Source organism: Bemisia tabaci, chromosome 10, assembly GCF_918797505.1.
Source record: "Bemisia tabaci chromosome 10, PGI_BMITA_v3".
Taxonomy (NCBI): Eukaryota; Metazoa; Arthropoda; class Insecta; order Hemiptera; family Aleyrodidae; genus Bemisia; species Bemisia tabaci.
The window spans coordinates 16,703,068-16,717,733 of NC_092802.1; the positions used below are offsets into that span (position 1 = coordinate 16,703,068).

Here is a 14,666-nt window from a genome sequence, read left to right on the forward strand (position 1 = left end):
GAATGGTCTCTTGGGCTCTTGCTACACCACCTAAGCAGCGATAAGCGGAAGAGAACCAAGTAACACAATCTTAAAATAGAGAAAAATAAGTATGAGGTGTGATCCTCCAACGGGGCTCAATACTGCCGCGCCAAGGAAAAACGCCGTATGAACCTTCAGGGGTTGCCAAATATCTTTCGAGAAAACTAGAATTTCCTGGTAAACTTATTAATATTTTCTTGCTGATTTTTTACATAATTTTGTTCGCAATTTCACCTAATGTATCTGAAAATCTCAAGGGCATATATTCATATTTTTCTTCAAAAATTAATATTTTATCGTAGGAAATTTGGCAACTCTCGAATGCTCATACAGTTTTCTTTCTTAGCACGGCAGAATACAAGAAAAACACTTTTACAAACTTTTTGGTAGAAATTATCTAAATTTATTTCACTTTTTTTGACATTTTACTCTGGGTTCTAGATGTACTGGTGGTCTTTTTAGACGAGTTACAAGTCAAAAGATTGAATATGACTCTACAAATTTTATAAATACTCATGAAGAATACTAAAACGCTAAAAATGATAATGGCTGTAACATCTAGTAAAAAGTACTGGAACCACCACAATTCTTTCGCACCGGTTTGTGAGGATGGATTCCCGCCATGTCGGATGACGTATTCGACTAAATGAACTGCCTTGTCGACGGGCGAGACCACTCGATCTTTGAAAATTGAAGATATTCTTTTCGCACTATCGGAATACCTGAAAAACACGGAATGGTTAATTATTACGAGATAAAAGTTTATCAATGTGGTCACACTGTCACACCCAGGTAGCATTTCTCAACGGAAAAATCGCTGTATATTGCGATTTTATCGAAGATAAAATCGGCAGGATCATCGACATCTGAGCGATTATCCTTGATCTTATCTCGATAAAATCGCGCCTTTATCGTCCGATAATTTACCGCGGTATTTTCGAACTAAAAATTGCGATAAATGGCCATTTAATCTCGATTTTATCGACGATTTGATCACAATTTTAGCGAACCAAAAAATTCGATCTGTAATGATTTAATCGCCATATATCGCAGTTTTTAATGCGATAATATCTCGATATATTGCCTCCGATATGATCTCGATAACCAACCTATAAAATCGCTATTTATCGCGAGCACTGCTACTTGAAGGGCCGGGGTTCCTCTCCTCGACAATTCGATGGGTTATGGATTGTAACACATGCGAGAAATTTTTAAAGAAAAGGTAGAACTTATTCGTGATGCATTGCGAACCATTTATCGATAAGAGTAGGAGGAGGAGAAGCGAGGTTAGGATAAAGTAAGATAGCATAGAGGAGGTACATGTAACGCAGGTAGCCTCTTGCAGAATATAAGGCGAATGGTGAGGCGAACTAATACGTTCTAACACAATTTTTGAGAATTGACCTTCATCGGATGCATATCGACGTGAGTTCGCAACCACGTATCTCGGTTTGCGATTTCCTCCATTTAAACCTGTGTTGAATAAACGATTCCTGTCGGAGCATATGTCCCTCCGAGAATCGATAATTTTGCATAGGTTTAAATGGAGAGAAAACAATTTTGCCAACTTTTTACATCCTCTAGGGGCTTATTACGAACCAAAAATAACTTACGAGTAATAATCTAAAGCACTTGGTGTTGTCAATCTCTGATTGAAGTAAAATTAACCATAGCTAGAGTAATTATTTTACTCAACCCTTGTTCAATTGAATCTCTCAGTTCGAAAACGACCCATCTCGGAAAAGTGTAATTTTTCAGGAGACGATAAAAACAGCGTAACTGTCACAAAAGGAGTACCTTTCCTTGCTCCCATTTTATGTTTGTCAAAAATTTCGGGATCCGGAACTTTTTTGTTCCGGTTTCTCCCACTTCATGACTGTCAATAATTCCGGAATTTCGTTTTAAATTTTTTCAAAAGTTCTGAGAAAGTTCCGAAAAATGCATAAAATCCGGAACATTTCGGGGATTTCAAAAGTTCCGGGAAGAATTCAGGAAAATCTCAAAAGTTCCGAAATTCGGTACTAGTTCCGGGAAATGGGAGCACTGCGCAAAAGAGTAAACATCATATAAAACCCGAGTTGAGTCGTTTTCAAACTGAGAGATTAAATGCGGGTATAGGAAAAATCAATTTCATTCGTTCAGAACATCACTGAATACATCACTACAAAATGATCCAATCAATAAATATGATCCTCATAAATATTAAAGCAAGTTATGTTTGTACATGATTGATAACTTACGATTTATTCTTTAGTATTTTATTCACGGTATCTACAATGAGTTCTGGTGTCAGATCATCAAAGTTTAAATGCACGCCAAATCCTTTCTCCTGGGCCATGTGACAGTTTCTCGGCTGATCCGCAAAGAAAGGGATGCCAATTATCGGGATACCCCTATCAACCGTTTCTACCAGACTTAAATAGCCGCAATGAGTGATAAATATCCGACAATTTGGATGAGCTGTGAACAAATAAAATAATTATTGGTACAGAGACTCTTAGTTGGCAGTTTTTGATTCGACGCCTTATAAAAACCGGAAAGTACCATAGTGGATACTTACGAATAACCCAGGGAAAAAACTTCATTCCAATAAAATTTTCGGTCAGCGATCAGCATCTGATTCGTTACCAGGATTTAATTTTTGGATCTTTTTGAGAGATAAGTGGTCCTGATCTTATATGAGTTGTCATTTTACTAGAATTTACCGTAATTTTCTTACGTCTGAGAGGACTTTACTGTAAATTCATCCCTTCTCTAACTTATTTGAATAAAAATATTTAAAATTTGAAAAGACCTCGGGACCTTTATTCAAGAATCGGTAATCCTATTCACAATGAAATTTTACCAGGATTTCGATAGTGCGAGGCGAATGAAACGTAGGTTCAAGAAAATGTTCGATCAATTGGACTACATTTTGCAATTTGGAATTATAACTTCTAGCCCGGTTTAAAAACAACGTATCTGCCATTAGTTTCCCTATGCACATAAGTGTTTTTTTCAAATGAGCCAGAATTTATAGGTCCGAATTGCAAAATGCAGTCCAATTGGACTACATTTGGCAATTTGGAATTATAAATTCTAGCCCGGTTTAAAAACAACGTATGTGCCATTTGTTTCCCTATAAACATAAGTGTTTCTTTAAATGAGCCAGAATTTATAGTTCCAAATTGCAAAATGCAGTCCAATGAAGCGCCTACACTGTTATTAACACACCGTTGAAAGAAATGAGAATGAATATTCCTGAAAGCATGGATATTCTTACCTAAAATATCACCTTGCGGGAGCCATTTCTGCAGGAGCACATTTGGAGGTAATTCGATGTCTAAAGCGCCCTCATACTTCCATATGACTTTCTGATCTAGTCGTTTGAAAGCCTCCACAAAGTACGCTTTCTGTTTGCTCGGCATTTTCTCCCCAGCTAAAATTGATCCAAAGCTAAAATAAATGACACCCGTCTTAGCTTCATCCATAAACTTTTGTAGTTCCTGCGACAAAAGTAAAATAGAAAATTCAAATTGATACCATTATGATATAAAAAGGGGGAAAACCTGCAAATGTGCCTTATTTTAAGCAACAGTCTGCGGGCTGATTATTGAAATCGATAGACAAAGCGATAGACAAAAAGGACATGTCGAGTATGGGAGCCATCCTTTTGGTTGAAATGTGTGGTTCCTATAGACTAAGGGAGAAACGATGGACAAGTTGTCGGGTTTCTCGTGAGTTGCCATTAGTTAGTCCATTACCTACTTACCTAAAGCCTTTGTCCATTGCAACCAGGGGCGGACTGGTAATCGAAAAGTTAGGAGGAGACCTAAATGTAAGGCCCCTCTAAGAAGGTCCGGGGCCCTCCCCCGGTGCAGTTTGAAAATTTCACACTTTTTAAACACGTAGGCATTATTGGAGTTGGATTCTACAGTACTTTAACTTCAAAATAACCCATTCTCAGGATTCATCGGGGGTCCCTTCATCACGAATGCTTTTGGCGACCTTCCATGTCTCTTAGAGACAAATTTTAAAGAAATTCGGGGCCTATTAGCGATTAAAAAGGATAAGCATATTATAACATTACGGGAAAAAAACGATGACTCAAAAAAATTCGCCGCGGGGGCCCCTTCGGGACCTCCGCGGCAAATTGTTAGGGGGCGATCGCCTCCCCGCCCCCATTGCCAGTCCGCCCCTGGCGGCTAAGGAAAGCCGAAAAACCAAGCTGAGACGCTACTTCAATTTTAAGCTTCCATCGCCTTGCTAAGGCGCAGGGTAACAACTATTTGAACTCTCCGGAACGCATGAGGTATCACGCCTCAATTGAAGGCGTTTTCGAATCTTCTGTATTTACATGACGTGATATACCAAATTCCTATGCATTATATTGTAGATTTCAGTTCCTTTACTATTTAATTAAATTATTCCTACCGCTTAATTTTTAATTATTCTGCAAAAATTATCTTTTTGCGAAATACGATCCTGGCTTTCGCGCCCTTAAACTACTTAACGGTCGAAACGGCAGTAGCGACACAGGAAAACCGAAAAACAACGCGGGGACGCTACTTCAATATTAAACTTCCATCGCCTTGCTAAGGCGCAGGGATACAACTATTTGAACTCTCCGGTACGCGTAAGGTATGACGCCTCATTTGAAGGCGTTTTCGTTTCTTCTGTATTTACATTACGAGATTTTCCGAATTGCTTTGCATTATATTGTAGATTTGAGTTCCTTTATTATTAAGTTAAATTATTCCTGCTTCTTAATTTTTAATTATTCAGCAAAAATTATCTTTTTTGCGAAATACAATCCTGGCTTTCGCGCCGTTATACTCCGGCCTTACTGGTCAAAACTGCAGTAGCGGCAGAGAGGGGTGGACTGGTAGTCGAAAAGTTAGGAGGAGACGTAAATGTAAGGGCCCCTTCTGTCGTTCGGGGGCCCCTCTATGAAGGTTCGCCCCCCCCCGGTAAATTTCTAAAATTTCACACTTTTTAAACACGTAGGCATTATTGGAGTTGGATTCTACAGTACTTTAACTTCAAAATAACCCACTCTCAGGATTCATCGGGGGTCCCTTCATCACAAATGGTTTTGGCGACCTTCCGTGTCTCTTAGAGACAAATTTTTAAGGAACTCGGGGCCTTTTAGCGATTGAAAAGGATAAGAAAATTATAACATTACGGGAAAAAAACGATGACTCAAAAAAATTCGCCGCGGGGCCCTTCGGGACCTCCGCGGCAAATTGTTAGGGGGCGATCGCCTCCCCGCCCCCATGGCCAGTCCGCGTCTGATTACAACCACCCGCTTCCACCAATAAGATCCCTCCTTATCCCTTTTGTCATCTTTGTCTATAGCTTTGTCTATCAATTTCAATAATCGGCCCGCTCGGAAGACTATGACATTTATCTATCAATTTAAAAAAAATATACATAGTTTTCAGGGAAGACCGAGTGGACCGTTTTCAGGTAAAAATGAGTCACAATTTCTGAAAAACAAAATATCTGCTCATTCGTTTTCAAGAAAAAACACCCGTAAAAGTAACAGGATGATATGGTACACGCATGATAAAAAAAAAAAAAAAAAAAAAACCGTGCTAAAACGCAAATCAATGGTTTCAGACATAGTCTCTTCATTTCGCTGAAAATGAGTCCGTCGCTGAAATTGACGTAATAACTCCCACAAAAATTGCTATGTCTACTGCGTGCCGCATGAAAATGCGAGGAGGGCGAAGAACGATGTTTTGCCTTCAATGAGTGAAATAGGCAAAAGAGGTCCCACGGAAGCTGGTTTAGTAGTTGAGCATCGTGAATAATATTTTCTCGCCCTTAATTCATACCATAGACCAAAAAAAGTCTCAAAAAGCCAAAAATGAAATGGACGGATTTACCCAGAATCAATGTAACCAAATCAAACGTTCTCTAATTTATTACCGTTACTTAATTTCTACAAGAAAAGTAAGCAACATTCTGACTTGAAATTTTACGATTATGTATTGGGTAAGTTACGGAAAATTCACAAAAAGTTTCAAGAAGTTGTTTTTTTCGATTCCTGTGGGGAAAAATAAACATAACGAAATATTTGGCATTCAGATACTTCAGTAAGCAAACCTACGAGCTTTTGTTTTTTGCTTGTTGAGAGAAGTTAATTTTGTTTCTTTGATTTTGGATTCAAAATTTTCTGGATTGTTTCGAAGTGTCTGCAACTAATATCCAACTTTTGAATTGGGTTCGGATCAAACTTTGATGAATATTTATGCCAAAAATTAACCTTTGAGTAGGTATGATTATCATTCATATCTTAGCCGATAATACGTAGGTATTCCTCTGGGTCGGGTTTGTTTATACATTGATCCAACTTTGGAGCTCCATGATAATCTAAGGGGCACAAAGATGTCAATACGCTCCCGTATACAGGTACTCTAGTTAGGACCAATCAGAGGTCTACATATACACGGCATACTCACCTCCTAAAGGTACTATAACTCACCTCATAGAGGTATTATAACTCACCCTCGGCAACGGTTTCTTCGGATGCACCGAAATGCCACCAACCTCGATGGACTGCGGGAACATGGGTCTCGGGTAGCCCAACACGGGATCCGAATTGAAAATCGAAGCAGCTATGTTTTGGTGCAGGAGAGTCTTCAAAGATGTCCCTTGGGTACGGAAGCATTGAAGTAAGCGTTCATGAGTGCCTCCTCTCGCGGGAAGGCATACCAATACGTGCCGTAGATTTGGAACAACCCGAGGAGCGTGTTATGAAGACGCTCGTACAAGCTCATGCGATCCGAGTAGGGCGATCTGTAGTCGGTGACGTAGGAGAACAGCGTCGGGTTGAAGAGGACGTCGTGGGTGTAGTGGGTGCCGCACTGGGACGAGAAATCTATGACGGGAGCATCGAACAAGTTCCCGAGGGCGACGAACGGCTCTTGAGAGAATAATATTTCCGAAATTATGACGTCATATTTGACGTCTTTCCGACGTAGGAACTCTTGGACGATCGGGTTCGCTAGAATGGTCTCGGTCATTTTCAGGCCGAATCCCCAGTGGAATATCGAGATCTTGAAGGCGTCATCGTGGCGGAAGGAGTATGGGTCTGCTGCTAGTTCTGGAAAAAAGCGGTTTGATATTATGGATCGTATTCGATACACAGAAAAAAATGGATGGTGCTGACGACAGAACCTTTTGTTCATACGGCTCCCACAGTTTCTTTGTTACACTTACAGAACTTTTCTGTCGTGAGAACAGAACTTCTGTCGTGGGAACAGAGTACTCTGTTCCCAACCTAACCATCCATTGTTTTCTGTGTAGTGGTTCGATGTATCGTTTGGTTCAAAGCAACGGAACATGACCTCAAACCAAAATTGAGGGATAATAATCGGAAAAGATGAAAATGAGACATTTCGTAGCAATTTCACAACTCTTGACCAAATTGTACTCATACGAATAAAAACTCTATCACAAAAACCCGTTCCGTCAGATAACTCAATTGACTTTTGAGACTATGTTTTGTACCAATCGATATCGATACCATCTCAGTCGTTTGTTGTACCTATCGAATACGATCTATTTGTGTTTCCTGGTAAAAATTAGCGATAGGAGCTGCGTTTCAAAATACCATAGGAGTTCTTATAGCCGACTAAAAAAGGCTATTGAAAATCATACAGCTGGCTGTAGAAAGCGGAGCAGATCATATAGCCGGGCTATACGAAGCTATGAAAAAGTATACAGTCGGGCTATAGTTCCTATCGCCGGGCTTTGCACTTTATCGCCATTGGCTATAAAAGGCTATAAGAAATTGTGTATAAATTTGTGTACTTCGGAAATCGTTAAGTTTGATACGGAAACTACCTTAATATTTACAAAACACACATTATATTTTCCTTTAAAACATATCTTTTTTTTTCATCGATTAAAATGAGAATAGTCCATACAGAGTGTGCAAACATTTCAAAATCATGAGTTGAAAAACGCTGACTCCGCGAGATTAAATATTAGAGCCTAACACAAAGCGGAGCGGCGACGCACTGGCTCCTACAAACCTAACAGGGATACTTCACGCATTGCGCAACGCGTGAAGTATCCCTGTTAGGTTTGTAGGCGCCAATGCGCGTTTCGCGCTCTCCGCCCGCCTGCCGCGCCGCAGCGTGCCACGGCGTCTGAAGCAACTATTTCACACCAGAGGTACTGCACAGTATCATAAGAAATTGAAGGCACTCCATCATATTAAGAATGACAGGCATCCTTCAAAAGTACGGAGCTTTCCTCGCAAAATAAAGCAAGATACTACGGCACAAAAAGAGAGCGGTAGTCCAAAAACTCACTGAGTCCTAGTATCCGTATTTAGTAACGTTTGGCATAAACTTTATCGTCTGGCTGTTGCTTAATCGCCATCGGCTATTAAAGGCTATAAGAAATTGTACAGCCGGCTACAGAAACTATTGGAAATCTTACAGCCGGCTTTAGGTCTATAGTATTTTGGAACACAGATTCTACTGCCAATTTTTACCAGGGTTACGTCACAGAATAACGACATATTGATGGCTAAAGTGCGACACCACGTATCTACATTATGACGATTCAAAATATTCGCCCCTAGTTTATTTTTTCGAAGAGGAAAAAGTCAACTTTATAGCTTGAAATTTATTTAGAATATTGTACTTACAGAGTTTCTATTCTGTAAGTACAATATTCTATATAAATTCATGAAGTTTTCAAGAAATTACCTTAACTAGTTTTTCAAGGAAAAATAAAGAATGGGTGGGGTCTACAACGTCGCAAACGGAGAAATGCTGTCTTGTACTTTAGCCATCGATATATCGATTCATCCTCAGTGGTACCACGAAAAGAGATTATATCATTGTTGTTGTATGTATCCAATTTGATATAACGGAGAATCCATATGTAAAAATCATCACTATAACGTAACGGTAGGTCTTTATCTTGACTAAAAGTTGAGTGGTATCACCTCAATTATTTACTCTTGCATGAGGGAAAGATTAAGTTCGCAAGCTAGTTAGCGGCAAAGTGGGAATCATCGGCTATCAATTCGATATTTTCGAATGTGAATCTATGTTGAAGAATCGATTTATCGCAAAGCATTACACACCTCGAAAGTCAGTGCATACAGAAAGGGTTATGACATAATACTCACGGTTATCGTCATCCGACATAATATCGCCGATTAAAACTTCCTCGATATTTTTAACCTTGTCCTTCATTTCTATCCCCGTGACGTATGTGATGTGATGGCCTTTCTGTGCCAGACCCCTCAGAAGAGGTTGGAAGACAAACTGATGGCTTTTGAGTGGCAAAGGGAAGAACGCCAGAATTCGGGCCGCCTCCGTGAATATAGGCAGCCATGCTAGCGTCAGTACAAATTGATGGAGATGCATCTGTTTTATTTATCCAAAATCCTAGCGGTCACAACAAGAATAAGAATTAAATGATTGAGCACGGAATTTGGTTAAAGTCTGATTTTTATCAGAGGAATAGTTCCTCACTTCCCGATATGTACGCCGGATTAAAGATCGTGGCTTCTAAGCTTGGTGGATAGCTTTTTCACTACCCTGTCGATTGAAGGAGAATTGGAGAATCAAAGTCCTTCCAGCTTGCAGGAATTGGATACTGAATCATTGAAAAAGCTGTGTGTGTCGGCGGCAAGTGGCAATCTGAGCGATTATCCTCGATCTTGTTGCAATTTTATCTCTAGCAAATCGCGTTTGACAAAGTCGAAATTTTATTTCACTTTTTCATGATTTTTTCTCCAATAATATTGCAATGAATCGACGTCGGTAAAATCGAGATACGTTCTCCGATCAAGCTTCCAGGACTTTATGTCCACCTACCTTTCGTCCATTAAATAAATGTCCACCGCTATTAATGTCCACTAAACGTTAAGTCCAGTCTTAATTAAGCGCACATGATTTAATGTCCATCCATGAATATGTCCAAAACTGTCCAAATTGTGGACATGTTATGTCCACATTTTTTTCTTCTCATTTAAATGACAGGAGCCACTTCAAAAATAAATGCATACTACTTCTGTTACTGCCTTCTTTAGAGGTGTAAATGGCCTTAGCTGCTAAAGCACCGCTTTAAAATAAAATTATTTTACTACTACTACTACTACTACTACTACTACTACTACTACTACTACCTTCATTCTTAAAAACATTTCATTCATGAATCAAGTCATGAAAGAGAACAGACTCTAAGAGCAGATAAAAACATATGTTCATGCGTCCACTGTAAGGACATGATAAGATGAAAAACCAAAGCGGGAGCCTAGGAAACGTTCCAATGCCAAATTAAACATTTTTCAGTAACAGATGCAGTCAAAATTGAAAGTCCTTTTTAACTAGTTATTTCGTGCACCTTCAATCTTGTAGGATACTGTGCAACGCCTCTGACGCGAAATAGTTGCTTAAAACGTTGCGGCGCGGCAGGCAACCAGCCTGGCACGCGCATAGGCGCCTACAAACCTAACGGGATACTTCACGCGTTGCGCAATGTGTGAAGTATCCCGTTAGGGTTGTAGGCGCCAGTGCGCGTCCTGCGCTGCTAACACGCCGCTCCGCTCTGTGTTAGGCTCTAATATTTAAACTCGCGGAGTCAGCGTTTTTCAACTCATGATTTTGAAATGTTTGCACTCTGTGCATTGATTATTCCCTTTTAAACTGATGAAAAAGAAATATGTACTACTGGAAAATAGAATGTGTTTTTCGTAAATATGATAGTGGTTCCGTGTCAAATTTAATGATTTCCAAAGCATTCAAATTTATGCTTTTATGTTTTGGATTTTTACTGTGCTGCTGCGTGGTGTAAGCGCAATTAAACGCTCAAAATTGGACGTATTTGACTCAAGTAGGTCGATGTAAAAATAAGTTAAAAACAAATAATTGCGTTCTTCTTAGTGTTTTTCCTCTTTTATTAATTTTTGTATAGTTTCTTTCATCACAACTACGACTCATTGAGATTCATATCGATGCCATTACTTGGAAAAGGTTTTACAAATATTTACCACGTTTTAAAAATGTGAATGTTTTTAAAATGAAGTAATCAATTTCATTAAAAAAAAGAATGTACATTTAAGGCATATTTTATATCAAAAATTTCAAGGATAGAAATGAAACCAAGTCTTTACCAAAGACAATTTGAAAAGATGAATCAAAAGAGGAAATTAACATTTCATTTAAAATATGAGTTACGATAACAAAACCTCATTCTCTCTTAATTTTCTCATTTCGATATTGTCAATATAATTTTACACACGGACTAAAATATGACGCTAGAATTTGATTTTAGTGGACTTTACATTTGTGGACTTAACTTAGTGGACGTTTAAGTAATGGACTTAACAATAGTGTGGGCTTTAGAACTGTGGACGTAAAAATTGTGGACGAAAAGTCTGTGGACGAAAAAACAGTGGACATAAAGTCCGTGTAACCCTCCGATCAAATCACAACTAATCGCGATTACTGATACATTATGCGGGACTGCGTTTTGCTGCAGAACCACCTTAAAGCGCTCGCTTAATATAGTTGATTGACCCTTTAAAACTACACGTGCGAGAGACACAAGGAAGCAGACTAACTGCTGCTTGCTTAGGTGGTCTTTTTTCGTCTTGCTCACGGGTTCAAGCTCAAGCTCAAGGGCGAGTGAGGTTAATGTGCGAGTGGGAAAGAAGAGTTCAGCGCAGGCCACTACTGCCGTGCTAAGGAAGAACGCCGTATGAACATTCGAGAGTTGCCAAATTTCCCTCGATAAAATTGACTATTTTTGACGCAATTTAAGCGTAGTTTTCCTAGAAATTTTCAGATTTCTTAGATTAAATTGCGTACAAAATTGTCTGAAAATGTCGAGGAAAAATATTGATAATTTTTTCAGTAAATTCGGTTTTTATCAAACGAAATTTGGCAACGCCTGAAGGTTCATATGGCGTTTTTCCTTAGCATGGCAAACTTCATCTGCCCAAATAAATTACGAATACGTTCTTTTTTTTACCATTACTATATCCGTCCCGCGCAGGGTCAATCCAAAGCGACGCACGTTGGATCGAGTCAATGGGAGAGGTCGGACGAAATTTGGAAACTTTAAAAGCTTATAACTCTGTTTATACAAAATATTGAGGTTTTAACAATGATTCCACGGGTTTCCTTGTGAAATTTTCTTCTCAAAACACCCCTTATACTTTAAAATGTGACGAATTAAACATCAAAATTTGCAGTTTTAGTTAAAAATGTCATGTCCGATCTCTCTAATTGACTCGATCCACTGTGCGACGGTCACTGAAAAAAAGTTATGGTAACATCTACTATAAGTTTACTTGATGAATACACAGTGATACTATTTTGTAGAAATAACTAGAATCGTGGCAGTATTTTCCGGAGCTCTAGTCATGCTTACCATATAGTATGGTAAATGTTACCATAGAGTCTTGTGTTTATTACCATATTTGTATCACCGTGTCAGAGTGTGGTAGAATCTACCATATTTTTTTTCAGTGATGAAACTGTAAAAATGCGTATCTCGATTGCGGTGTTTAAGAATCTCCACTCCTACTTCATTTTTTAAAAGGAAACCAAATCTACATTATGGCTTGATTTTTTACGGGATAATTTTCACACAGAGAAGAAAAATCACCAAAATTTTCAAGGCATAGCGATTGATAGTTTTTTCTTGCAAAAAATAACGTACTAGGTATGATATAAATTCTGCACCGAGATACTCATTTCTGCACCATCGAAAGGCGAATTTCGCTTTGTTGGCAATGAAAATCATTTGAATGATATGAAGGAGACTGAGAATAGGAGGGCCGACTCTGTAAAAAAATTGTCTGATGACTATCTTAGAACCCTCCATAACGAGAGTATGGGCACCGTTTTCTATTATTTCTTAGGATTAAAAAAAAAAAAAAATTGGTAGCGGCTATATGAGTGGGAGGGGATTATCACCAGCCTTTGACAGGTAATGCTTCCTGCACTTGTTACCACCTTATTATCATATTATCCAAGTTGCGCAGTGCAACGAAAATATTGAAATAAAATTGCATTTTATTGGAAAATCTATCTCAGGAAAGATTTTAAAAGGTTTTGGGGAAAAGTTATGGTGACATTAGTTTTTGCCCTATCAATACTTACATTTTAGAGTCATTTTTCAATAATTCTAAAAATGTGTACCTATGAAATTGAATAAAACTACTTTTGATGTATTCGTAAAGAATACAAACTCTTTGTTTCTATAATTGGTTGAATGTGTCTAACAAAAAAACGTTTTAAAAACGTTAAGAACCTGTTTTTCACATTAAGATTAAGTTCGACAGAACTATGAATGCTCTTTGTTTTTAAAATTGTCAAAAAAACAATTTTCATTTATTTCCAAAAAATTGTTTTAAAGATTCAAATGAAAGATCTTTGAGGCGAACATATTTTACGGTGCCCACGTTATCGATATGGGATGCAGTCGTTAGCCCTAAGTAATAAAAGCGCACAGTCTAGTTCTCGACTTCGGTGGCGCATGTTTTTCTTTGTGATTATTGGTAGTCCCATCAAACAGAGCCTAAAAATGAACAAAATCCACCCGCGGAAATCCCCCGAAGCAAACACACATCTAATTATTTTCTTGGTTTGTTCATCGGTATGCGAACTCAAGTGCAGGAACTCAACCATGTTGCAAATTCTATCGATTCCCGAGATAAATAATCCTCGACCGGGGGTGGCTACCGCCACTCTTGATCATTCATCTGTGTCATCTGTGTCATCTTCATCTCGATCAAGCGGTATCGTAGATTTCGGGGTTTTTAAAAAAGGTCATATTTTGTCGTCTCCCGGACGAAAGAAAGTAACTCCATTCCAAGGTTGCCAAATTGACTCAAACAATTCAATATTTAACAAGAACAGACCTATGCAAATTTTGTCGAAAATTGGTCTGATTTTCGCATGAAATCAGAAGAAAAATCAGTGAATTTTTCAGTCAGAAATGCCTAAAATTCTCCTGGTGAAAATGCAATCTGCGCAAGGAAATTTGGCAACATTGAAATGCAGTTACGTTCCTTTGTGCGGGAGACGACGAATTGTGATACGATAATAAAAAATAAGATGCCTAGGCATTTCAAGTAACGATCAGAGCAAAAATATCATGCAGTCATGCAGTGCCTTTTTACCTCCAGACAGCCAAGTGCAGATGTAATCTAGAATCGAGGTCAAGTGTCAGAGACTCGCACGAAGTTGCAGCGCGGACGCACCCAGCTTATTTTAAAATCACTGTATCGGCGGATACGCTCACTCGCACTGGTTTAAATAATTAGAGACGGGACTACCGCGAAAGGATTCAAATCAGTACGAAAATTGAGTGACAATTATCAAAGAAAGTAAACAATAGTTTGCGTTCGAGGCATGTGATTAAATGACTGAAGTTCTATGCCAAGTTGTGCCCTTCAGCCGACGCAATGTGCAGCGCGGCGGCGAGGCCAGACTAGTAGCTGGGTCTCACTTGGATCCCCCCCTCCATTCAGATCGGTCGTTGTTCAGCCTCACTGTCTGGTCCAGAGAAGCTGCCTCTCAAATGTAGCAACCTTAATTCAGAGAGGTTGATGGCTATGTTCTTCCTCTGAAAATACCACGCCTCTATTACGATGAATTTCTTTGTCAGATTTGGTACAT

General features: G+C 38.9%; 1 protein-coding gene across 1 annotated transcript; it reads right to left on the minus strand.

Moving 5' to 3' along the window:
• Positions 1-407: 407 nt before the first annotated feature.
• Positions 408-14,473, minus strand: LOC109037643 (UDP-glycosyltransferase UGT5). Its single transcript, XM_072305193.1, is given in 7 exon segments — positions 408-743; positions 2,262-2,481; positions 3,284-3,506; positions 6,514-6,668; positions 6,671-7,111; positions 9,158-9,419; positions 14,168-14,473. Coding segments are annotated over 6 exon segments (1,599 nt in total). The 5' UTR covers positions 9,399-9,419; positions 14,168-14,473; the 3' UTR covers positions 408-424.
• Between the last annotated feature and the right edge of the window lie 193 nt (positions 14,474-14,666).